General features: G+C 45.8%; 1 protein-coding gene across 1 annotated transcript in view; it reads right to left on the bottom strand.

Annotated features, from left to right (window-relative positions):
• The window catches only part of CRHR2 (corticotropin releasing hormone receptor 2), a 264,464-nt gene that overhangs the window by 16,574 nt on the left and 220,468 nt on the right, over window positions 1-27,422 (bottom strand). Inside the window, exons 10-12 of the mRNA XM_025203381.1 lie at window positions 15,856-15,941; window positions 10,218-10,353; window positions 7,658-7,699 (exon numbers count right to left, since the gene is read on the bottom strand). Of these exons, the coding sequence (XP_025059166.1) occupies window positions 7,658-7,699; window positions 10,218-10,353; window positions 15,856-15,941 (264 nt within the window). The remainder of the gene's footprint in view (window positions 1-7,657; window positions 7,700-10,217; window positions 10,354-15,855; window positions 15,942-27,422) is intronic.

Here is a 27,422-nt window from a genome sequence, read left to right as displayed (position 1 = left end):
TTGGCACAGGCCTGTGATTGCAGGGCAGCACTTTGCTTGCTTCCACCACGATGGGGCCAGATGGCTGTCTAGCAGAGCAATAGATTTTCATTGGCTAGAAGGACTGTCATTCCCAAAGACAAGGGATTGGATGCTGGTAATCTGAATGTCTTGCTGGGATCTTGCTGGGATCCTATGACCCTATGACCCCAGCTGACTTCCTGCCCCTGGGGCAGGGGGCTGGACTCGATGATCTTCCGAGGTCCCTTCCAGCCCTAATGTCTATGAATCTATGAAACGGAGGGGAGGGTTATCATGTTAAAACCCAGAGGGGAGAATGGCTGGGTATCTCTGGGCCAGTTGGCTAGTCCCAGAGAAAGGAAAGGACAAGATGTTGCTTCTGGAGAGTGGTTTGTGTGCGGAGGAGGCAACATGAGCATTAGTGACTGTAGCAGCAGGGTTGAGTTTTACCCTGCAGGAGATGGAGCGGTTGGTCAGCGCCTGCCAGAATGGTTAATCGGGTCAGAAAGCAGGAATCTCTATATCCCCAATGCTGGAAAATGAAGACATTGCATTACTCCTGGAGAATATGCAGGGGCAACTCCCATAGGTGTCTCCTTCTGGCCTTGCCATATAAATAAGAGCATTGCTATGTTGCCGAGAGCAATGTCCAATCCTGGGACCTTCCTACATCACAAAAGAGGCTGATGCTGGCTGGGTGTGTGAGATTGGATCTGGGATCCCCAGTCCTACCTCAAAACTGACAGTAGAGACTACCATAATTAAACTACATGGCTGCTGGGAAGGAAGGAGCATTTGCAGGAGCAAGGCAGTAGCAGCATCTGGGAGTAACAAGAGGCGGGATGAACTATTTAACGTGGCACATTTTCGAAGTGAACAGACTATGATCCAAGGCTGCGTGCGCGGGAGAGATCAGAGGTTTGTGGAAAACATCGCCATCTCCACTTCAGCTTTCAGCTTCAAAAATATAACAAATCATCCTGAAAAAGGACCAAAGGAAAAATCACTTTTCATCTAACAAGCTGCGCAGAGGGCAGGCTGGCGCCCAGCCAAGAGCTTTCATCATTTTCAGCTGCCATCCATATTGCATGAGACCCGCTGCAGACAGCTATGAGGAGTTCATCGGCACCTGGCAGTGGCTGCATCGAACATGAAAAGGCCAAGGTGCAGATTAGATCAGAGGAGCGCCAGAGCTTGAAAGCAACAAGTGCTCTATCCGTCACGCTTGTGTCATTGCTGATAGTGGCCTTGGCAGGCAAAGGGAGGGATAATTTCTTGGATGCATTTTCACATGCATTTTTAAGGCACTCAGTACCATGCTATCCGGACATGCCTGAGGCCATAAAGTCTTTGCAATGTGACATTATTAGTCCCCAGCTGTCACAGAAAGAAAAGCCAGGCTGACAGAATAGATGGCAATTCAGTGGGGCACTAATGATATTTAGAAAGGGCTAAGGCTTGTCTACAGGAGGAAGCTGACCAGAACAACTGCTACTGAACAAAGGACTTGGCAACAGCTATTCCAGGAAAAAACAGTTCCTTGGGTGGATGTTGTTTTTTCAGAAACAAAAGCCGTCTCATACCAGAACAGCTCCTGCGGCTTGGAAGAACCTAATCATTCTGGAATAAAAAAGACGTTGACCCTGATGTAGTAGTGTTTCTATCTGGAGAGCTAGTCCAGGCAACCTCCTAGTATAGATAAGCCCTTGGATGTCTATATGGAGACATATAGAGCCCTGAGATGTAATATAAATCTACTTTCTGTTCTACCGATGTCATTAATACTGCTCGTGTGCACAGAGAAATACAAACTCTTCTGCAATATGAACTTGATCACACTTATACCGAAGCATTGCATTTGATGATATTTTCTCTCGCTGTTTAGATGTGGAAGGGGTTAATAAAGCAAAGAAGCACAGTAAGAAAGCTGCCACAGAGATACGAGTCAGCATATGCAAAACTGAAAACAGCCTTTTTTTTTTATACCTGGCTATTATTGGCAAGGATTAGATCAGTCTGATGAGGCACTGAGATTTAAATTATCTCAGATGTACGGCAGCCTTTCAAAGCCTAAGGCTACTAAACTAAAAAACAAGCTTTATAAATAATGTTTTTTCTGAGATATGGATTTAAACAATTGACCGTGAGAGCTGCGGGGAGAGCTCCTGGTTAGAAGAAGTATTCTTAAGGAGATGTCAAAAAATGAACTGCACATGTATGTTATGGCACGAGATGGCTCCTTGTTTAATTTTGAATGTGGCTGGAATAAAATCTGTTGCCTTGTGGTATACAAGAACATCCTGTCTCATATCCATATCTAGTTCTCATATAGCCCTTTTCATTGGCAGATCTCAAAGTTATATCTCAAAGTATAAAAATATCCTGTCCTATATATACAATGCCTTCTTATAACTTATAATATATATTTAGCAGGGTGTGTGTGTGTGTGTGTGTGTGTAATATATATAGCCTTAGGCTTTCAAAATACACACACACACACAATCACACATACATAATAATGTGTTATAATTTGATATCTATCTATATCTATGTTGTCCTTCCTTCCTTTCCCTCACAAATGTATCTCCGTCAAGCTATATAGGATAAACTCCGGTCTTGGATGTATAAATGAGGTTCCCCTTGATCTCTAATCCAGAAAAGCTTTGCACTCATGTATCCAAAGCAGAATCTGATCTACCCACAATATGTGAGGGGGTCATGGCACTTTGTAAGGCTTACTGCTGCTACTTCGGGAAGAGCAATGTGTTTCTAAGTGATGACAAGCATCTAACTTCTGAGTGCGTGAGCAGGGTAATAAAGTTGGTATCTTGAAAGGTGGGAGGTTCCAGAGATACCTCTAGTGAAGGGTCCCTGGGTTAGGATTTACCTGCTTTATTTTCCAACAGATACCACATCGTTTTCAGTGGCTCTTCTCTTCTCTGCTCAACCCAGTTCAGGCCAGGAACCTCACTCGGGGCTTCCACATCCCGGGCAAGTGTCCTTGCAGTGTCAGCAGCTACAGCTACACCGTCCTTGCCACAGCTCTCCAGCCTCCTGTCCAACCTGCTCCCACTCATATGTACTAAACCTGGAAATGTGGTGGTGAAACCATTTTGGGGATGGCCTCTGTGGCCACTCTTGAGAGTCTTTAGAGTAACTGTGATGGGAGCTCCTGGACTGGTTTCCCAGCTACATTGCCAGGTTTGGCAGGTATGTGTGAGCTAGAGTTGGCAGACTGCACCCCAGACTGTATCCCTTGTTCCTTATATCCATAATCGTGTGGTGGACAAAAGACTTGCTGTATAGCTCATGGGCTGGGACATGAAGGAGACCCAGGTCCAAGTCTCTGCTCCAATGACTTCTCTAGTTATACCAAGTGGAAGCGCACTAACAGGAGAGAATGAGAGACCTATCCCAGAAAGATCCAGTATCACAGGGATCAGGTCACTTAGCTGAGAAACAGAATACCCCAATTCCTGTTCCAGCCTACCATCCTCTCACATCTCAGGTAAGTGACTTAATCATCAAGCTATTACTTTTAAGTAAACCATATCATACCTTTACACGCCAATTCACCCATCAGCTCTGCCTGCCCCGTTCCAGAGTCACTAGTCTCCAGGCAGCTCCTCGTTTTCACACAGTCCTCGAGAAACAACTGTACTTGTCTTGTATTTTGTGACTGCAAAGTATTGCACGGGCATGCTGGAATAGCCAGCATAGAGAGAAGATCCCAGGAAGAGAGATCTGTGTTGATCTGTATTTACATGTAGTTTTCAGCCAGCTCTGAACCCTGGAAACCTGCATTTGTTTGCCTTGGCAGTGCCAATCCCTGCACTTCTTGGGTTCTTCTCACACTATTTTAAAGATAATAATTAAAGTAGCGTGGGCAAAGAAAAAGGATTGCCTAGCATAGGAGGAAAGTACAAATTACCAGGGATGAGCTGACTCAAACCGAATTAAGTAAATTAATGGAATAGAGGAGAATCAGCACTTACAGGTGGATTTACAAAGAAAGCCATCAAGGGGATTTGTGATGCTATCTGAAGGACTTTGTGTTCATAAAGCACTGAATGGATTACACTCTGCCATATAATAAATGTCATTCTTTTTTGTCTGTGGCATTCATTTAACAGATCAAGTGTAATTCAATTCAAGTTGCTAGCAGAGGTCAAAACAATTCTTTGATTTACCAAGGGAGAAAAAGCACAAATGAATGGCGAACGGACAGGAACAGGGGTGTCTGACAAGAGATGACCTATGATAAGCTTGCCAACGCAAAAGCAGCAAGTCCTAAACAGTTTGATGACTGAGGTCTTGCCACCGCTCACATGGCATATCACATCCGATAGGCTGGCATCTGATTTCTTTGGAGGCTTGCTGCACCCCTACTAGGAAGAACGCTGCTTTGCCCTTCAGGAGACCTGGGTGCTGTACTTGGCTTTCTTTCTTCTGGCTATGCAACCTGGAACCAATCACTACTCCCTGTGCCTCTGTCTTCCCACCTGTAAAAATGGGATAGCAATACTTACTTCCCTTGTGACTTGACAAAGGGTATTTTGTGCCTGGACGTTTGTCTAACATCTCTCTCAACTATACTTTTGGTCCATAGTTTCATAGTTTCATAGTAGCTAGGGTCAGGAGGGACCTGAACAGATCGTCTAGCCTGACCAATAAGAGATATAACCAGGAAACCCCTTGCTTCTCATATTTTCTAGATCCCCGTGGCTACAAGAACGTTCCTTGTGGTGCACTTTGAGATCTGCCAATGGAAAAGACTGTATGAAAGCAAAATGTGCTGTTATAAAGTATGCTGTATTATGTCTGAGTAACGCCATCAGGACCACTCAGGGCCGACAGCTATTGCATTTCTGGTTTGCATCTAGGTCGGCTTGGTGGCTTGGAGCTGCAGGTGGGCAGGAAAGGATTTTCCCATTGTAAAAAAAACGGTGGGATGTCAAATTATCTTCCTTTTGAGAAATGGGATGAAACCAAGGCTAAAGTTTTGAACAGCACTCACCTGCGATGCAGGACACCCAGGTTTAAACTTCCCATTCTGCCTTTCTTCTATGTGCCAAGTAAGTGACCGTCAAGTTAGAGGTGGGTCTCTCTCAGTCTCTCCAGTCAGAGCTTTTCCCCATTGAATAAATGAATATACTTAGAGCAGTCATGTGAAATGTGCCTTATTAACCAGAGGGCTATACCGCAAGTCCCTTTCTTATCTGAATATAAAGTTATTTATGCAATGCAGAACAGCACCAGCATGAGAGAGACATTCACTGTTTATAAATCACTTGGCCTGAAATGTGGGAAATCCAGCCTGAAATCCCTGGTCTGAATCAGGCAGAGCCGGAGAGCTGAACCCAGGCCTTTAACATGCTTGCTTCAACCCACCAGTCTGTAACTCTTCTAGAGTCTCTCTAGAGAAAGTGTTAAGGTTGGAGCAGCTTACTTACATTTATATCCTCCCAGACTTACGCACGGGTAACAATTTGAACATAACAGCTGCTGCCTTTTTGACATATTCTCCTTTGACACTGGCTCCATATAGATGCGTCTCTCTCTCTGGCCAGAAATCCTATCCCATATCTGATAAATCTTTTCTGCAAAAAACTGGTACAGTCCAGTGAAAAAATGTTCCTTTGGATGAACTGGCATTTCCTGGTTAAAAAACCCCATTCCATCAAAAATTTACCTTGCAGCCATATTTGGAGTTGGTTGTCTCAGAGCAAATTCTGCATTTATCACGTAGTGATTATCTATCTCAGTCTATCTTATGTCTGATAAAGAAACAAGATGACCGGGCAAGGACCTTAATATGGATGTAATATGTCTGGAACAAGCACAGAACATTAAACCATGTCCATCTACTAAGATATAGAGATGCACATAGTATAAGCTGTGCTGGTTTTCTAGGGGCCGCATCAACTCTAGCATAAACCCATTTGAAGTTACAGGGGGATGTATTTGGCTCATGGTTTAGGAAGAGGCCTTGGACCACTGCTATAGTAAAAATGTGTCACTGTCCATGAGATGCTGCTCCCACCATAAGAAAGCTAAAATCCTGCCAAATTAGCCAGCTGAAACAAGCCACAAAGAGGAGTAGCTCCTGCCTAAACCCACAGGGTGGAAAATTATTAGGGCAATGCAAAACAATGGGAACATACTGCATTGCTGAATGAGAGTCCAAGCTGTTTAATGAAATCAGTGGTCCCATCTCTATGTCCAGAATATTGCTGCAGTGGAAAAATAAAGTCCTCGGAGAACTTCCTCTGTCCATTAGCAATGTAAAGCCAGAACAACATGGCCCTGCACAACCCCTATTACAAGCCCTGGGGTAAGGCATGGGTCAAAGTGCTGCACTGAGCTGCTCTAATTTACAGTTGGAGTCACTCCAAATGCATAATGCTACATGAATGGGCAGCAGAAAATGGCTGTTGAAAATACATAAGGAGATGCACAGTGGAAAGAATAATCTGAGCAATTTAGATTAACTGGTGGGCTCTGCATTGACTAAGATAATTGGGAAGAAGACCTGAGTGCCATTGTAGGACACTGGAAACTAACCTCTTCTCCAAGCTCAGGGGCAGTCAGAAGAGAAATGTGAATGGCAGAACGTACACAAAGTGAGATATGAAATTGTACTGAAAATGCCATATGCTACCTACAAAGCGAACATATGCTCTGACTGAGAACGCCACGATCATTTCTCATCATGAGTCTTAAAAATGATAAAAGCAGAAGGAGCAGGGGTCCAGAGATAAGTGATAAAAAGTATTAATGGTATGGAAAAATGCACAAGAGAGCATAAAAAGACTGCAACTAGATGTCTTAAAGAAGTAGCATGGAGGCATCTGAGGCAGGCCAGAGAAAGTAAAATGGGTTCTCCTAAAACCACATAGGGGACCATCAATTAAAACTGTTAGAAGGATACACTTTGATATACAGCAAAAAATAACCCATGAAACTCATTGATATTGAGGCTAAGAACTTAGTCGGATTCAATAAGGTTTACGCATTAATACAGATGATTAAGAGGTCCCCAGAGTAAACAGAACAAGAAGAAAAGAAGAAAGGAGAGAAACCTTCAAACTTCAGGATATAAATCAAACGGACTACCAAAAGTTAGAAGAAACTTCCTATATGGGCAGTTAACTCCACAACTATCCATTATAGGTTTTTCTTCTTCCCTCTCACCATCATCATCTGAAGTATCAGGTACTGGCCAGTTAGGTAGATAGCACGCTGGTCAAGGACGTCGACAAGAACAATTCGGGAGAATAGCAGCTACGTCACAATAAGTCACATGCTGTGTCTGCTACTCACACAAAGGAATGCTCTTTAAGTGAAGAAGTGCATACGTTATTCTCAAAACTAATGTGAAACTTCAAAGGCTCATTGAAATGATGAACAGAAACATCATATCACCTGAGGCTGCTTCTGCCTTATTTTCAGCTCTGCTTGATCCAGGTTCTGTTGGCAAAGCCTACGTGTGCCGTGGGCTGTGACGTTTACATGCACGTTAATGGAGTACCAAGAGTACCAAAGGTGACGGGACTACAACGCAGAACAAATGCATTTCATTTCCCTAAAATTAGTCACTCAAGCAGCTCACACTTGACGCTAATTAATTGCAATGACAGCATAGGATGCTACTTACCTCACCATTCAGGAAGCAGTAAAATACTGACACAAAGAAACCCTGGAAAGAATTGAAAGGAATCATTATTAGATCGCTATTTTGTCAAAGAAGGTGAAGCAGGCAGAAGAGGGGGGTTATATTGTCACCATATCTTAACATGGAAACAAATGCATTGCTCATCTGTGTTTCCTATGATTCTTGTTGGAGGAAGACTCCAGTGGTGTGTTAAATTACCGTGAAGTCTGATTCCACATTGAGCAGCGCGTTCTGGCATGAACTTATAATTTCTTCATCTGAGTAGGAGATCCAAAGACATAGCTAGGGCTGGATTTGCCCTGGTCACTCCTGTTTAGTGGCAGTTCAGTCTACCTGAATGTGGTGTTTTATGCACTGGTCTAATGAGTGAAGGTGATCCACTATCAGCTGTAACAATGGCAATGTGTTCTAGATAGCTACTATATGAATATATAGGGTAACATCCTGCCCACAATGCGGCTGAGTGCAAATCTTTCTTTGACATCAGTGGAGTGAGGATTTCACCCCCGGGTTGTAGAGCACTGGTGGCCAACCTGTGGTACAAGTGGCACAAGTGGCATGGGCAGCCTCTGTGTGTGGCACGTGGGACACCGTGGAGGGGACAGGCAGCACAGCAGCTGGTACAGGATGCAGAAAGCAGAGCAAGGGGTTGGGCAGAGAAGAGCATCTGTTAGCCCTTGGCAAAGGCGTGCAGCTAATCTGTGGCATGCCTCCCCCAAAAGTTGGCCCCCTGTTATAGAGCTGTAGGTTTGGAATGGGGGGAGTTACAGATAGGAGACATGTATTACAGCATCCTGCCATCCGCTTCACAGGATACACTCTCCTGCTGAATGCTTTGGCAGATAATATGTGTTACCTGGAGGAGGTTTTAAAATATTGCCCACTGTCCCAGCTTCTGTTATTTCCAGGTCACTTGTATTATGGTATCACTTAAGAGACCTGGTCATGGACTACTCCGCTATGTAGACACACAGCACAAAAGAAACTCTTAAAGAGCTATGCCCATTGCTCTCTTGATAAAGGCTTTGTGGGCCAGAGCTGTCCTTTTAATACAAGTTGCCTAGCAGGGAGCCTATTGTGATCACAAAGGAAATGCTAAGCTCAAGTGATCACCGGACAAGAAACACACACCAGTTGAAGCCATTGGCTTCAGTGGGAAAGGAATCAGGCCATAACTCTGTAAATGGTTGGAGAAATGATATTCTTGATTGCAGTGGCTTGGCTGACTTTGTTTTACTTTCAGCAGTGGGCTGTAATCATTGCTACAGCAACAGACCTATTTCTCAGATGCTCTTGCTGCCATACAATGTTGTGGTATTAACAATGTAATAAACCGTTTCTTCCATAGGCAATGAGTCTGAGCAGATAAAATATGTAATTTATTTTACACAATGAAAATTGTAGCCTGTTTCATTGTTTAGGAACAAACTCCTCTCCTTTTTATGGCTTAAAAGGGTCATTTCTCTTCTTTGCTTTTGTACTGCTATTACTGTTATGCTTTGGGTTTCAAATGCTAATATGAAATAATAATTAGAAATAATTATCTATGTCAAAAGCTTTTAGAACCTGCAATCAAAGACTCTGCCAGACAGAAACAGTTCCAAATCACCGCTACGGGGATCCACATTGTTACTGTATACCGGGGCGGGCAATTATTTTGAACGGAGGGCCGCTTACTGAGTTTTGGCAAGCCGTCGAGGGCTGCATGGCAGGTACCCAGGGGCAGATAAACATAAATTTTCTAATTTGTTTAGAGGCCCAGAGGGCAGGATAGAATAGCCTGGTGGGCCGCATCCAGCCCACGGGCCGCATTTTGCCCACCCCTGGTCTAGGCCGTATCCCTGCTTCAGGGACTGCTCCTGTGGAAGTCAATGGCAAAACAGAGGCCAACTTAAATGGCACTTACATACCAATTTGGGTAGACTGTCAAGTCCACACCTACCTTTAAATACATGCACAGCCACACATAGGGGCATAAAGTGAGTGTCCCTGGGTGGTGGGGCCAACGATGAGTCTGTAGGCTAGGTCCTGAAAGCTGGGACCTCTTCTGCCCACTGCCCATACAAAGCTGATCCCGTTACTTCAAAGTCACATCAACACTCCTGTGGAGTTCAGGGAAAGGAAGATATGGTCTTCCCGGGTGTATACTTCACTCAATATTGAGCTTTGGAGTGGCACAAAGTCCAGTGTGAACCAGAGCTCACATCGTTGCAGGAAAGCCTGGGTAGGATGCTAGTTGGTACAGCCAAGATCTTAGTCAAGTGAACTCAAACCTACCTCAGAGTGGATCTCCATTGTACACGACACACTATAGGTAACCATTAAGTTATTTTAAACAAGCAAGCCCCAAAAGAAAATTTGCACTGAGGTGTCATCGTAGACACTGTGCGAACACAGAACAAGGTTCCTGTCCCAAAAAGAAAAATTGGACTCTTCCAACTAGTATTTCTAATGAGGGTTTGCTTGCCTTAAGTTTCACAACCAATAGCACGGAGGATCCCTTTAGCAGTGCCCAGTACTTGCTATTAACCTTATCTCCTACCTGAAAGGACTGCAAGAAGGAATTGAAGTAGATGAAGACAATCTGGGAAATGTCATCTTCACCTGGGTTGACGAAGAAAAGCATATAGGTAATGCCTAGAAGAGGCAGGAGGACTAACGTAGCCTTCACTGCCTTCCTGTGGGGAGGAAGCAGAGAGGGAAAAGTTAATTAGAGAGGTAAAACAGATTGCCTGATTTTTTTCCTGGGAGAACCACTCACCACCAGGGATTTACACTGAGGAGTGTGGGCTTATGAGCAACATGAAAGGGAGCAATTCCTCAGACCTCTATGGATGTGGGACTGGCTGACATGAGACTGGTATCACGCCTGGTATCCTCAGGTTGATGCAAGACTGGTATCTTGCCTGGTTTATCCCATCTCAGTTGGCACTCTTCCCCACCTTGTTCTTATATTGCTCTTTGTGAACCCTCAACCCTGCCTCCAAGTCATTGGCCCTTCCATCATCACCCCCAGGCAATTCTGTGCCTGCCCCACAGATATGCTTGCAAAGCTATCACTTCTGCTGTTTTCTTGGAAAAAAAAAAAGAGTGGCCTGGGAAAGAAGACCAATTAAGATTTTTGGCAGCTTGAAAGTGTCTTGCTTCCAGACAAAACTCCTGGCAGCTGTGGAAAACCCTCATTGATCTTGCACGCATCGGCTTCTCAGTGCTGGAAGATGAAGTGAAATGGGGACCACCGGACAAGTGCCTGCTGCTCTACAGCATGCCCCATGTCTGCTATATTTCCTATCTATACTCTGTAACTACAACAAGGATCAGTACTGTGCTATAAAAAAAGCTCAGATGTGCTGTGTGGAGGAATGACTTGGATCTGGTTCCATCATTTCAGTGTATATAGGATGAGGAGAGTTTCCCAGGTAGTCTGAAACCTGGCTAAAAACTATGGTTGTGATACTTAATGGAGCTGCTCCTAACTCCTGAAATGATTGCTGGTAGTAAAATATGATAGGAGCAAACGGCACTAAGTCTATTATAGCGACTTTTCACTATGATGAATAGGGGTTTACTTAAATCATGGTTTGTGGATTTTGTGGAAACTACAAAATCGGGGATTGTCTGCGAAATCAACACCAAAGAAAATGTAATAAGAATAAAATGCTGGCTTCCCAATGGGAGCCAGTAATCCTCACTGCCACTGGGGCCCAGCCTTGCAGCCAACCTGGGAGAGGAAGGCGCTAACTGGCGAGGCGGCATAGAGGGGCCACCACCCCCTCATCCCCCGCCCTCCCAGGACCTCTCCACCAATCAGCACTAAGGAGCAGGGTCACACGAATGGCAGCCAGCAGTCAAAATGGTGGCTGCCCCCTCATCTCTCCTCCCCACTAGGCCTCTACGCCAATCGGTGCCAAGGGACAGGGCCACATGCAGGGTAGCCAGCAGTCAAGATGGAGGCTGCCCCATTGTCCCTCCTCCCACCTGGGCACCTCTCTGCCAATCAGTGCTAAGGGGTGGAGCTGCCAAAACACATCTGCAAAATGTCCGTGGAATTTCCTCTTTATGCCACAACCACCTGTAAAAAATGGTAAGTTTAACTGTGATTTAAGTAGACCCCTAATGATGACTGTTTTTGCTCGTCTGTTAATGGAATCAGAAGAGAAACTGATATATGATTATAACATTATGGGGCATTAAAGAGTGTAAATGTAACGGCCAATTTGGATCTGTACAATTGATAGGGATTGCAAAATAGCGGGCGCATCTACACGTGTGCATTTACTGTGCAGTAACCAAAATTACTGTGCAGTATGGGTTTGCGTCTAACTATGCATGCCTATACTGCACAGTAAACATGGTGACTTATGCCAACTTGAGCATAAATTTGATACTTGCATCATGATGGTATCAAATTTATGCCTGATTAGTTACTGCACAGTAACGCACATGTAGATGCCTTATTGCACAGTAACACTGTGTGTGTGGACTGACTTGGGACTAACTTTAGCACACAGTGTTAATGTGCTTTAATGCCTGCATGTGCAAATGCCGGCCTATTCCCTCTTATTGCACAGTAAATTTAAGCCAGTGTAGATGCATGTGTAGATATACCCAGTATGTATGGGGGATTCTTCCTTTCAAAAGACAGGAGTAAGACAGGAGTAAGATCCTGAAATTAAATAATGCTATTTGTGACTGTTGGCCTCATCTTTGGATTAGAGTACTGACTGATTTGGGGGCTCTAAACCAAATACAAATGCCAGGTTAATTTTTATTGGGAGTATAGCCTGCATATTCAGTATACCTGGAAAGGAAGTTCTGGGTAGAGTACGTGTCATGGACCATAAATGGCAAAATTCAAACATGGTATAAGCAGTCAAACTTGAAAGACAATTCAGTTGCATTTAGTTATGTTATCATGGGTATCCATCACCCTGAATAGCTGAGTGCCTCATGATCATTTTGTTTCACAACAGCCATATGAGGCAAGAAACTGGCATTAGTCCCAAAAACAGAAGGGAGGGACAAAGGCACAGAGGGGATGAGGCCTGGAGTTGCAAAGGGCTTAAATACTAAGGGTCAGGTCCTATCCTATGTATCACACAACCACAGAAAAGTACAGCTAGAGGGGACTCCAGAGGTGCAGTTCAACCCACTGAATGAGACAGGATCATCTCTATCCAAACCATCCTATTCAAATTGATTTAGCACAACTACACAGGCAGGCCTGATACAGCCATAAGACATAACACCCCAGCCTGCCATAGGTAAAGCAGGGGGACCATGCCGGCCAATGTCCTGCTATGGTCAAGGGTGGTGTAGCATACCATCCATTACCTTAGCCTGAAGACTAGAAACAGTGAGGAGGAGGTGGAGGAGGAGGAGAAACCTACCCATTTTTGTGATAATCTTTTTTAAGGGATTTGAGCAGGGTGGAATCTCTCCGAATCTTTCCGAATCTCTCTGAATCGATTCGGAGAGATTAAAGGGTCCTCTGTTAAGTGCCTAAATCCACTCAGATGCCTAATAGGTGGGAGAACATCTGGCTCCTAATGCAGGCCTTAAGCATCTAAATCCTGCCTCCGTCCAAAATGAAGCCCCTATCTAGATGCTGTGTAACTCCAGAAGAAGCAGGGGGGCAGGGGGCAGAGGTCAAGTGTGGAGGGCCCCTCTGCACTGCCTTCTTCTCCACTGCCTGCCCCCACCTCCTCCTGCCTGCCCCCACCTCTTGCCCTCTACTGTCTGCTCTCCTAATGCCTCCCCTCCTACTGCCTGCCCCCCTGCCCCTGCCTTCCCTGCTGCAGCAGTTGGGGGATGAATTTAAGATGCCCCTCCAATAATTAGATACCAGACAGAGAAAATTAGAAGAAATTAATACATTTTCCGTTTAAACAATCTAATTATTGGGGTGGGTCATCTTAAACTCCAGGCCGTCTTGGATTCAGGTAAATGCGGTAACTCTGCACCCGATCTAAATGGGACATAACAATGTGTGGGCTCAGCTCCTTAGCGGCTGCTATTCAGTTATTGCAAAGAAAGATCATTTTCTCGTCATTCTGCCTTTCAAAAACAAGATACGTATCTTACTCTGGGGCGTGTTGCATACAAAGTAATGCAGCATCATTTTCCATTATCTGTATGGCAGTAGAGCATGTAAGATGCCCAGTCTTGAACCAAAATTTGCTTGTATTAGGTGCTGTACAAGCACAATCAGAAAAAGACAGCTCCTGTCCTCAAAGGTCTAAGGATAATATTCCGGGTGGGAGTAGACAAGCCAGCAGGGAGAAGAAGGAAACAATACTGGGGGTGGGATAAGCTGTGGCCTCAACACACTCGCCTCCTGATCTCACATCATCAACCACCTTTACAGCTGTTAGGTTGCATGAAACTTAAGCATCCAAGATGGATACTTTTCCTATAAGAGGCTTCATTTCTCAATGAATGTGCAGAGGGGAGTTGGAGCAGCATCCTCAGACCCCACAGCTTAAATAGATATCATGCTCTACTGAGAGAAGTGAAAGGAAAAGCATGAGCCCTCCTGACACAAAAGCCATGCTACTTGAGGAAAGCTTCCTTAGGAGTGAATAGAGAGCCCATGTAAGGGCTTCTGGGTTCAGCCCTTAGTGTGTTGAGATTTCAGTCATACGAGGGATTTGGGAAGTCTTTGTGATGCACTCCTTGACAGCCCTGTTCCTTTCAGAATATGGGAGACCTCTATAAACACAGAAAGGCACCAATCCATACTCTAAAGGCCCATTCCTTCAAGATGCTGGCATCAATGATCATGGAGCATCTTGGAAGGTCATCGTATCTGGCAAAAGTCAGGTCTCACTTTGTATGATCAGTTATTTGTGGGCACAAACACCCATGTGTCTGTGCCCTGGCCAACTGGATTAGTGGGCACAAACACATGGCCCAATCCTATTGACCTCAATTTTTTTCTGACTCTGCCGAGGTCTGAGAAATGTGGACTACAAACCTTAGTTCATGCCTTCAGGTCAGCTTTTTTGGAAGTGCAAATAGCAATACTGGCACCTAGAATAGGTGACTAACAATTAGGCATGGGCTGTGCACTCCTGGACTGATCAGCCAATTCAGCTACATGAATACAGTCAAACCTGGATATTTTACCAGGTTCAATTCCTTACCCCACCCCTGCAAAGATGAGATTTTTCAAAGCATCTAGGTGTATACACCCACAGAAAACAGCTGGGTGGGACTGTCAGATTCTCCAGCTGCTCGCTGTGGCTTTTATCACAAAGGGCAAAGCTTCTGTGATGACCTGCCTGGGACCACTGCTAAACTCCAGCTGAGTGAAGAAGTGGTGTTCTTTGAAGTAAAAGGTGGTACAGTCATCCACCCTGGCTATCTTAAAAAATGTCTTAACGCCCATCTTGCTGGGATCATTTGATCCAGCAGTCTTTCGTGCAAACATGCAGGGGGGGGCTGGATCCAATGATCTGTAACATCCCTTTCAGCCCCTAACAACTATGAAACTATGAGACTATGAAAATAGCTGTGTGGCTTGTTCTTAATTCAGCAACTTGCTATGAGTTAAATGGACTGTGAGCAATCCCAATAGGAACGGTCCAGATTCTACTTATTGGTATAACGAATTACAGTCAATTTTATAGCTATTTTCATACAGGTTGAAATGGATACATTTTCGGTTCCCACTAACCCTTGTATTTTAACTTAGGGGGAAAAGTCACCTTCCTGATGTATGACATTATACATGGGGCCAATCTAGCTAACAACACCAGGCTATTCTTTTAAAGTTGCACTTTTGCACATCACAATTTAGGTTCGTGCAAACCTTGAGGGGTGCAAATGGGTAAAGAATTGCACCGCATACAAAATCCTAGTTGCATTTGACTGAGCATATGCATGCGTATTGTGTATGCAGGTGCATTTTTGCAGATAAATTTTAATCACAATCTACCAGGGGAAGACGAAAGGGGAATAATATCAACAACAACAACACTAATAATAATACTTAGGAAGCCAAATGAGCACAAGGAAGGGTACTTGCTAAGACCAGGTGAATAAACCTACACTACAAAGCCAGGATAATATCAGGGCAATGTCTGGATTTGTAACCCTCCCATCCCAAACCATTGATACGGTGTAAAGGAAATCAGGACACTTCTAAGAATGGCTCGGAAAAGCACTGGCCAGCTTACCTGTATTGTATCGTTTCTGAAGTGGTTGAGGCTCTTAGTTTTGTCATTAAAATCCTAACTATGTTAAATAGAAATACAAAATTTATCTGGAAAAGAAGAAGAAGAAAAAATGCATAAGGTAATACTGACTGAAAAGAGCAGATGCATTCAGAAGGCACATGAGTTGCCATACACAGCGATTCTGATCCCACCGACGTCAATCTCTGAGCCATTGCCTTCAAGGGAGCCAGGGGCTTACCCATAATACCAGCATCTGTGGAATTTGGTCACTCTTAGGGATTGCTAGAAAGTGCCATCTGAAAGGAAGGCTATGAGCACAGCTGTCTTGCACTGTTTTCCTTCTGATGCTGGCTTGGTCCAGACCTCTGGGCCATGGTAGAAGTGATGCTTTATTTTAAACAACCCCTGGTATGGGGGTAGCCTGCCCCTTTGAAGATCAGGAGTTCCATGCATTGCCCTGGGATTAGTTGGGCACCTATCCCGCTCTTCATTTTCCCAAATTTTTAGGAACCAGAAGCATGCTGGCACTCCGCACCTACATGAAGGACAGTTCCACAGTGAGCCTACATTGGATACATCAGAGAAAAAGGTTCATTTTAAACAGCAAAATACCTTCCCAAGATATGACCCCTTTATAATGACCCAGTCTGAAAGCTTTTAGCCAGACAGAGCCTTTGATTTTGGTTTCACACAGGCCCTGCACTCGGGTGCCTCTGTTGACTTCAAAGGATTTACACCGCGTTGATGGTAGCTGTTAATCATTGTCTATTTGTGCTGAGGGCCCACGGACAGCCTCAGCTGCAGATCAGGTCCCCACTATGCAAAGTGCTATACGAACTGAGAAGGAAAAGCCCCCCCTGCTTCAAAGAGTTTGCAACCTAAGCACAAGACGAGAGGCAAGGGATGGACAGACACACAGACCGAACAGGACAAAAAACCAGCATGCCAATTTTGGTCAGCTTGAGAGAGAGAGTGGTCTCAGCCCTCTAGTTACCTAAGCACTGCAATGGGTTTTTTGGCACCACTGCAGCACTGGGGAGTTTTATGAAGAAGACAGCAGAGAAGCTTTGCGGACACTTACACCTCTATTAACATCGGTGGGAGCTGCAGCTGCACCTTGCACCTCTGAAAATCAGACTGTTACTTATTACGGCATGTCTTTAGGCACCTAAATATGGATTTTAGGTGTCTAACTCCAGCAACCACAGCAGCACACGCTGGCCTAAAGGACTGCCCTAGGGACACACAATAAATTCAGAGGCAGAAGTGGGCTGTGACAGGCATAACTCAGCAGCTGCGCACCCTGGGCAGTGGTGGCACAGAGGGCAGCAGCAACAGCCAGGCCAGTAGCATGGCAGCTGCTATATTTCTGCCCCCTGTAAGTCAGCACCCAGACCTGGTGCCCCAAAGGGACCCAAAGTCCAAAAGGACTGAGAACCACTGCTATAGGCAATGATTTCATGGGGCTCTGAATATGCCTGTGCAAGCAGTGAGGATCATTATAGTCATTAGTATGTAGTCAAGCAAAACTCCGGTTCTTAACTGGGGAAGAGCATCTTGGTGACTCAGTCTTTGCCTTTCTACTGAAGGGGGATATTTCTTCCCAGTTGGAAAATGTTTGTTTTTCCCCCTAAGGAATTATGTGGCCATGAATACCAGGAATTTAAGTCTTAAGTCAAACAAGTGACTTCATCTTCCCCACCAGTTGGAAAGCCGCTTTCCCTTCCAAATATTAAAGTGAGATTTAGTTAATCTGTTTTCTTTAGGTGTGCAGACAATAGAGAGAGAGAGAGAGGCAGGCCGCAGCATGATCAAGGAGCAGAACGGTGCTATTTTTATTTGTTTGTTATGCTACCCAAAGGCCCTGCTCTGCTAACATTATCCTGCGGAAAATGTCATGTATTAATTCCTACAGTAGCATTTTGCTGTCTTACATAACGATCATTTAATGCACATGATTCATGAGGTTGCCTGCCTTCCCAATGCCTGCTACAACTGTCTCCAGCACAATTTGTTATGAAGAGTGTCACAGTCAGCCGAAGGGGATTATGCGACGGATGTCAAGAGGCTGTATTCACGGAGATATGCCAGCCAGCACGGGAAAAAGGAACGTGTTTCAAGAGCACCTTTTGAACCAGCCATTCAGCTAGGCCACTTTTAAGGAACTGGAAGTAAATCTGATATACTCCATTCATGGCTGAGAGACCCCAAGTCTGCAGTGTGTCACCTGAGATAACCAGGAGATTTATTTCTTATGTGTAACATAGGTAGATCTTGGAAGCCCTGGGTAGACTCCCGAGGGAGACTCAGCTACTATGATGGTGGGCCCTCCAGAGAGCCCTGGGATAGATCAATAGGTTAAAAGTTACTGTATTCATGTATGAATTGAATCCTTATCTGCTTCTTCTGGCTTGCTTTCTGGAGCCTACTTCTGCTCACCCCAGCCTTGCGGCCCAATTTTCCTCCTTAGCCATAGGTGTCTCCTACAAGGGGTGAGAGGTCTCTCCTACAAGGGGTCTCTCCTACAAGGGAAGCTCAGGTGGGCAATTAACTAGCAGATGATATACACGTCAAACTAATTAATCTTAATTCTCCCAGGTGACATTTTTTAACTGGGCTGGTAATTAACCAAAGAGGCTGATTAACAAATTAGCTGGGACCCTCTCTGTTACCTAGAGTCTTTCAATGAAGATGGGCTGTCTTGCAAAAAGATACGCTCTAGATCCACCACAAATGACTAGGTTTGGGGCAGGAATTAGTGCACGAAATCCTCTGGTAGGAGGTCAGCCTACATAAGAAATAACACTAGATCTCAGAGCTCTACCGTATCTTACTACAGGAGATTTCAAAGTGCTTTACAACTGTGGTTCTCGGCCTTTTTTGTACAAGGATCCAGTTGTAAACACTGATGGCCAGTCCTGACCCATTTAATAACTTAAGTAGGAAGCAGACCCCTGGCCTTGCTGGTGCCCCTCATTCCCAACTCACCCCTAGCTCTGCTGGTGCTCCTCACTCCTGACCCACTGCCCCCTGCCCCTACCCACCCAAGGTGTGGGGCAAGGGATGGGTGTGTGGGGTGGCGGCATGTGCCCCCTCCATACTTGTGCACCCACAGCAGACATGGGGCTGCAGCATGGGCAGCAATCACCTCCATGGCCCAGCAGACAGGACCCAGCACGGGAGGGCAGAGCAGGGCAGCGAGACTCATTGCTGCTGCCACTGCTGAGACCCCTGCGCCAGCTATGCTGCCAGCAGCACAAAGAGTAACAGATAGGGGAGCACGCTGCCCTCACCTCCTCCTGCTGCCAGCCACTCGAATGCTGGGATGTGGCTCTACCCTGCTGTCACGGCCCGGCCACCGCCACTGCACCTCTTGGGCTGCCACCCACATCCCCTCCAACGTAGAGCTGTGGCCTGTGGGGAGTGGCAACAGCAACTGGGCCATAGTGGAGGGGTAGAGGGTGAGCAGCAGGCAGCGGGAGAAGAAAAGCGCAGCACCTCCCTTCCCAGTCCATTACTTTTCATGATGCTGGCAGTGCAGCTGGTGCAGGGGTCCCAGCGGTGGTGGCAGCAACCAGTCTCGCCGCCCTGCTCTGTCCTCTCATGCTGGGTCCTGGCTGCTGGGCTGCAGAGGTGGATCCTGCCCATGCCAGTCTGGCCAGGTTGCAACTCTGTGTTCACTGTGTGCACACAAATCTGGGGGGCACGTGCCCCCCCATGTCCCTTGAGGCATCACCAGTGCTTCCCCCACCCCCCAACATGTCATCTCTGCTCACCCCCCACCACAGAATTACCTGCAGGGTGTTGTGGGAGCTGCTCAGCACGCTGCCTGGCTGCCATATGCATGTGTGCACGCGCACATGCACATGGCACCTCCTGCCAGATCGCCCTCCTCCCACTCCCCCCAGCCCCAAGCAGGCTCTTGCAGGCTGGAGTACTGCCTGCCTGCAAGGGGCAACCCACGGTTTCCCACATTTTTCTCCTTTAAAGGAGGATCTGTTTTGAAAGTTTGTCTCCGTGACCCTTTCATATGATCCTGTGACCCACTTTTGGGTCACGACCCACAGGTTATGAAACGCTGCTTTACAGTGCCAGTTAGCACCATTACTCCTATTTTACTCAGACCCCACTTAAAGTGGTTTGTCCAAGGTTACCAGCGGGAGAGCTGCAGGGCTGGGAGTAGAAGTCCAGTCTTCTGCAGTCTCTTGTGCTCCAGAAAATGATCATGTCAGGCCCACTGGACTTAAAAAAAACCACCATCAGGATTTCCATCATAATCCAAAATAAATCACTTCCTGGCACTAAACACCAGGAGAATATATTCAGTGTCACCAGACTGTCTCATTGCTTTGAAGCCTGCTGGGGAATTACTTGGTGTTCCTTTAAAAAAGGAACATTGCTCTTGTGAGCGGGATCACATGCAGGTCTTCAGGAGAACAGATAATGAATTCAAAGCCTCTTGGGAAATAGTATAGGCATAAAAAATTATTCTCCTCCCAGGACTAGATCTCCCTGTTGTAACACACACTCTTAACACTGTGAACACTTGACTCAATGCCATTTTTTAACAGGTTACCCCAAAGGCCTTAGAGCTGATTTTCACAAGTGATTTAGGCACTGCAAGCCCTTTTTTTAAGGTACTTAGGTATTCACTGTTGCAAGGACTGAGACCAACGTCTTCTAAGGGGTTTAGAGGGCTGATGACTATTTATTTCAGTGGGAATGAAACACCACTGGAGCTACTTAGACATCAGAAATTAAAAATGGGCGCTTTACTTTAAGCTTGGCATGCCCCCGTGCCAAGCATAGCATATGAGGCATCACTTTAGTTGGATCCAGCTCGCCCAACATCTGTATAGATGGAGCGCTTCAGTCGGGCTTTTTGGTGTTTCTATCAAATAGCTGATTCAATCAACTTTAGATAAAAGCACCAAAAAGCATCCATACAGATGCTGCGGAGCTGGGTTGAACTAATGTGCTTCATTTTCCAGTAAAGCACTGTTTTATGGAGGGGATTTTTTCATGTGTCTCAGCAGTCGTTGATAGATATTAGCCACCAAAAAAACTTTGAGGATCTGGGTATGACTTACCCAGTCACATCCCATTTTCAAAAGGGATGCAGGCACTTAAAATCCCAATTCTACTGCCTTTCAGTGATGCACAGCTTGGGACCCACCAAAACTGTAGCAAGACAAAGGGATTTTCACAGCCCTTTCTCAACGTGCAGAGCCAATTTTGCAGGCATTTCACAATGGCCCCGCCCCTCTGCACTGATTGGTGGAGAGGCCCTGTCCCTTAGCTCTAATTGGTGGAGAGGCCCAGTGGGGGGAGGGGGAGAGTGGGCAGTCGCCATCTTGTCTGCTGCCCTTCATGCCACCCTGCCAACTGGTGTCTCCCACCCCCACCAGCAGTGAGGACAGCTGGCTCCCACTAGGAAGCCAGCATTTTATTTTTATTACGTTTTTTTCTTGTTGATTTTGCAAAGTTCACGGATTTTGTGGACAAGCCCAGATTTCACGGTTTCCGTGAAATCCGCTGAATTGCAAATTAAGTAGGTGCCTATATATAGCCTCTGAAATCAAGCCTGAAAACATGATTTAAGTGCCTAAGTAAATTAAGTACTTTAGAAGATTTGACCTTTAGGGCTTAGCTCTCACACCGATCGGACATGTATCAAACCTGTACTAGAAAAGCAGATTCTCACAATCCCAGCTAACTGTGGAAACCATTATTCTCCATGGACTTCTCTGTCCTTGGTCAGGAGAGCAGGAAGTTTAGTTCACCCGCGTAAAAACTGTGCAATGTTTGAAAGATCTGACACTTATTGCTGATAGGAAATACCATATTTACTCACATGCCATGTGCATCTTTTCCCTCAAAATCAGCCCTCAAAAATGGGAGTGCATGTCGGAAGTGGGGAAGATGATTCTTCTTCACTAGAATAGGAGCCTTGAGTCCAGAATAAAATATTTCTACAATGCACCTTCCAAAAACAAGGGGCATGTCTTACTTAGGGGGATGTGGTATGTGAGAAAAAACAATGTTTTCATTTGTGGTTTCTGTCCAGGGGGAAAACCATTGGTACTTCTCTTCCCCTCCCTGATGGAAAACATCAGAAGAAAAGGGAGAGGTGCATCGTCAGTAGATGGCTTTATACCAGTTGGTACATCATATGATTGCCCTTGGTACAAGGCAGTCGAATTTCCAGCTACTTTATTGTTGCATCTACAGCCTTATTAGTGGCTGATGGAGTTGGCACCCATGTTTCTGCGCTGTGGGCACAAACAGTAGCCAGCCGTTTTTAGCGGAGCCAAGATATGGGATTAGCACTTTGATTATATGCTTTGATGCTGGAACTAATGATGGACAAACATCAGAAGATCCAGAGGTGGTGCTGGAAAATGTGAAGCTAGACATTAATTCAAGCTCAATGCTACACGTAGAGAGCCCTTCTTATCTGCATAGATTGCATCAATCCTGGGTCTTTTGTCAGACCAGTTGCAGGATCTTTGGGCATGGGGGAAACACAGGGCTTTCCCCACTTTTAGAAGCAGGGCCTTTCTGGAGAACAAGGGCATTATGGACAAATAGTAGTGGCAAGTGGTGAGACATGACTTACAGCACTAGGTCCTTGTGGTACATGCGCTGATACTAAGTCATGCACGTAGTGAGTGCCTTGGAAATCCTCGCAGACTGAAACACACCCTGAAGCCTAAAGACCCTTAGGAACATAGGACTAGAACGGCCCCTCTAGGCTATTTGAGTCCAGTTCACAGACTTTCATGGATTTCATAGACATCAGGGCTGGAAGGGACCTCGGAAGATCATCGAGTCCAGCCCCCCGCCCAAAGGGCAGGAAGTCAGCTGGGGTCATAGGATCCCAGCAAGATAAGCATCCAGTTTCATCTTGAAGGTGTTCAATGAAGGCGCTTGAACCACCTCCGGCGGCAGGCTGTTCCAGACCTTGGGGGCTCGGACAGTAAAGAAGTTCTTCCTTATGTCCAGCCTGAAACAATCTTGAAGTAGTTTGTGACCATTCGACCTTGTCATCCCTTGGGGCGCTCTGGTGAACAAACGTTCCCCCAGATGCTGGTGGTCACCCCTGATAAACTTGTAGGTGGCCATCAGATCACCCCTGAGCCTGCGCTTTTTCAGGCTAAAGAGCCCCAGGGCGCTCAGCCTGTCATCGTAGGGTCTGCTTCCCTGACCTCTGATCATGCGCGTGGCTCTTCTCTGGACTCTCTCAAGCTTCTCCACATCCTTTTTGAATTGTGGAGCCCAAAACTGGACACAGTACTCCACCTGCGGCCTCACTAAGGCCTAGTACAGCGGGAGAATGACGTCCCGGGATTTGCTTGAGAAGCATCTATGGATGCAAGCCAGCGTTTTGGTCGCTTTACTAGCCGCCGCATCGCATTGCAGGCTCATGTTCATCTTGTGGTCAATGATGACCCCCAAGTCTCTTTCTTCCATAGTGCTAGCCAACATAGCACTGCCGAGCCTATAAGGATGCTGCGGGTTTTTTTTCCCAAGGTGGAGAACCTTGCATTTATCGGCGTTGAACACCATCAGATTCTCGTCCGCCCACTTGCTGAGCCTGTCCAGGTCAGCCTGGATCACCTGCCTGTCTTCTGGTGTGGATGCTTTGCCCCAAAGTTTGGTGTCATCGGTGAACTTGGCCAGTCTGCTTCTGACTCCAGTGTCCACATCATTAATGAAGATGTTGAACAGTATGGGTCCAAGGACAGAGCCTTGGGGGACCCCACTGGTCACAGGACACCACGATGAGTGACTTCCATCGATTACTACCCTCTGGGTCCGACCCCAGAGCCAATTTTCCAGCCAGCGGATCGTGGAGGACCCAGGGCGACAATTGGCCAGTTTCTCCAAGAGGCGATCATGGGACACCAGATCGAAGGCTTTTTTGAAGTCAAGATATATGACATCAATCTCTTCTCCCTTGTCCAGGTGATAGGTCACCTGGTCGTAGAAGGAAATGAGATTGGTCAAGCAAGACCTACCCGCAACAAACCCGTGCTGGCTATCCCTTAAGATGTTGGCGTCGGCCAGTCCATTAAGGATGGCCTCTTTAATAAACTTTTCTAAGATCTTCCCCGGGATAGAAGTCAGGCTGATGGGCCTATAGTTAGCCGGATCCACTTTCCTCCCTTTCTTGAAGATAGGCACCACATTGGCCTTCTTCCAGTCTTCGGGCACTACACCAGAGCGCCAAGAGTTTTCAAAGATCCGTGCTAGAGGCTGGATCACAGTCTCTAGAGGCTAGAGACAATTGTTAACCAAAGGAATGCCTCAAACCCCCACTTCAACCCCTCACCCACAACTGGTTTAAGAGCTGAAATACCAAGAACACATATAACATGCCACAGGTGAATGCTAGGGAGGTGAGGGCACTGCCAATGCGCCACCACTCATCTTATGAACGGCAAGAAAGTAATGAACCTGAACTATACAAAGAAGGTGAATATGGCCGCACGCAGGAAACATGTCATGTTATTGGTCAGCCACTTCTGTTCTTTGAGCCAGATGACAGAGGCAGGTCAGTGCCTCCAAAGGCTCATTTACGTGGCCCCCCGTGAGCCTGGGACTCACCATTGACAAGCCACACTCACTCTCCTCCAGCACACCCAAACCTGGTCTATATTAGGCAGAGCTTATGGCCCGGCTGCCTCTGGGCAGCTCTAAGTGCCGAGTGCCACCTCCTCCCGGATGAAGATGCATGACCAGTCTTACACAAGGGGGAATGATTAATGGGCACAACATGCTTTTCAAAGTCCTATGAAATTCACTCAGAGTTTGGCCAAACTCTGTAGAGGCATGTAGATATAGCTGAAAAGCAAAGTAAAACTTAAGCCAGGATGAAGAAGAAAACAGCTTTAAGTTCCTATAAATCAAAGGACCCTAGTTTCTGGAGCAACTCAACAAGAGGTTGATCAGGAAGTGAAGTGTCTTGGACATTTTGGGACATGGTTGCGAAGGAGAGTCATCTGTGCCGTTCTCAGATGCAGTGTTGCTAACTCTCATGACTTTTTGGCATTGTCCTTAAAGTCTGCACTTCGGGAATGTGAAAACCTTAGCTCTTTCTTTCTATCTATCTATCTATCTAGCTATCTATCTATCTATCTAAATAGAGAGGCTGCTTGGATCCTTGACCATATGCAAAGCAGAGGCCATAAGATTACAGTCAACATGACTACAGCCCCATCTGCAGTGTTGCCAACTCTCATGATTTTTGGCGTTGTTCTTAAAGTCTGCGCTCCTGGAATGTGAAAAACTTAGCTCTTTCTTACATATATATTTATAATATATAAATATTTTTATATACAAATAATATATATTGTTGTATTTTATATATATATATAAAAATAAGACAGAGCTACATTTTTCACATTCCTGAAGCATAGACTTTAAGAACAACACCAAAAATCATGAGAGTTGGCAACACTGCAGATGGGGCTGTAGTCATGTTGACTGTAATCTTATGGCCTCTGCTTTGCATATGGTCAAGGATCGAAGCAGCCTCTTCTGGCCTTAACAAAATCTGTGATTAACTAGCTTTTTCTAGCTTGATTCTCTACTCGGTTACACAGATATTATGCTACCATAAGCCCATTAAAGCGAAGGGGCTTACACTGGCCCAATCTAACAAAGTAGAAAATTTGGCTCACTATTCATGCTACTCCAGTCATTACAGACTTTATCATCATGCCACCCAGCAGAAGCATGTGGCTAAATATTATCATCCCCGTTTTCAGAGGAGGCGCTGGAGAGATAAGTGACTTGGTCAGGGCAACACCAGTTCAGCAGTGCTGGGAGGATTTGAATTCAAGACCAGGAGACCAAAGCCCTGGATTTTATTCAGAGTTCAGCCCCCCAAATCCCATGTGAAACGGAGAAACGTGCTTATTCCCTCTGTGATTCATTTGCCTTGGCTGCCAAGTGGAATGAATGTGTAGACACGAGGCTTGGAGTGGCGGAACAGGGCACCAGCCCCAGTCACCCATTTGCAGGGGGCACCAGTATGATGGCTCCTAAGGGCAAGCAGGGCTTAGAGCAGCAGTAGCTGCCTGGTGCATGCTGTTGCTCTTGCTGCAGCAGCCACCAGGCAAGCTTCTTGCCCAGAGCAGCCAGGGACTTTGCATCCCTGAGGCCAGTACCACTGATTGTTCCCCTTCCTTCCCCTTCCACCTCTGGTCTACCCCTCACCCCCAGCATGATTTAGCACAGGGCTCTGCACTGTCCCCCTGCAGGTTTTGCTGGTAACCTGCTAGTTACCTCTCTATTCATCTATACCCACCTCACAGGAGTTTTGTAAAATTACAGTCAATAAAAGCTGATCAAATGTTTTGGAAACACTTGTCCAAATGATCCCTTTCTTATGGGTTATTATGTGGAGTGCGTGGATTCAAGATACTGATACATTAGTTAAGGCAGAGCTGGCCAAAATGTTCTGGCCTACAAAAAAACTTATTAGATGCCAACAATGAAACATTTTGTAAATACAGTTTGGTTTAGGTAAACTGCTTGTGCAGAAGATCATGCAAAAGAAAAACAATCAAAAGGTTTCATTTTTGACATTTTTGAAACAAGGCATTTCATTTTTTTAAATCCGAAATAACAGATTGCTTCAAAATTCCCTTCCATTTTATTGAAAAAAAAATTCATAATACTTGGAATCAAAAACAAAGTCTTTTCCTCTGAGTTGTAATGAAATATTTTGGTCCCCTCTGGTGAAATATTTCAGTCTCCTCTGGACAAAGTTGGGGGCAAAGCTAACTTTTTGGAAGATGGGATTTTTTTTTCCCCACCTTGGTTTTCCAGTATTGCCAATCAGTTGCAGAATCGGTTACTCACCCATCTCTAACCTGAAGGCAGGTTTTCACTGTAGAGCGAGCCAGATCTAACTCAGATGTCCCTGTCCTATTTAATCTCCATATGTATAAACCACTCATCTGCATACGGTCATGCTTTCCATCCTGGCTGGGTTATGGGTTAGCGCCAGGCTTTACTTTCACTTGAGCTTGATGCAATGAGAATGCAGACCCAACCACACATAGATTCATAGATTCATAGATGTTAGGGTCAGAAGGGACCTCAATAGATCATCGAGTCATCGCCCCTGCATAGGCAGGAAAGAGTTCTGGGTTGAGATGACCCCAGCTAGATGCCTATCTAACCTCCTCTTGAAGACCCCCAGGGTAGGGGAGAGCACCACCTCCCTTGGGAGCCCGTTTCAGACCTTGGCCACTCTAACTGTGAAGAAGTTCTTCCTAATGTCCAATCTAAATCTGCTCTCTGCTAGCTTGTGGCCGTTATTTCTTGTGACACCCAGGGGTGCCTTGGTGAGTAGAGCCTCACCAATTCCCTTCTGTGCCCCCATTATGAACTTATAGGCAGCCACAAGGTCGCCTCTCAGCCTTCTCTTGCGGAGGCTGAAAAGGTCCAGTTTCTCTAGTCTCTCCTCGTAGGGCTTGGTCTGTAGGCCCTTAACCATACGAGTGGCCCTTCTCTGGACCCTCTCCAGGTTATCCACATCCCTCTTGAAGTGC

Source organism: Alligator sinensis, unplaced genomic scaffold (genome assembly GCF_000455745.1).
Source record: "Alligator sinensis unplaced genomic scaffold, ASM45574v1 scaffold885_1, whole genome shotgun sequence".
Classification (NCBI taxonomy): Eukaryota; Metazoa; Chordata; order Crocodylia; family Alligatoridae; genus Alligator; species Alligator sinensis.
The sequence above is the reverse complement of the archived record's forward strand: the minus strand, read 5'-3'. Positions and strand labels throughout refer to the sequence as shown.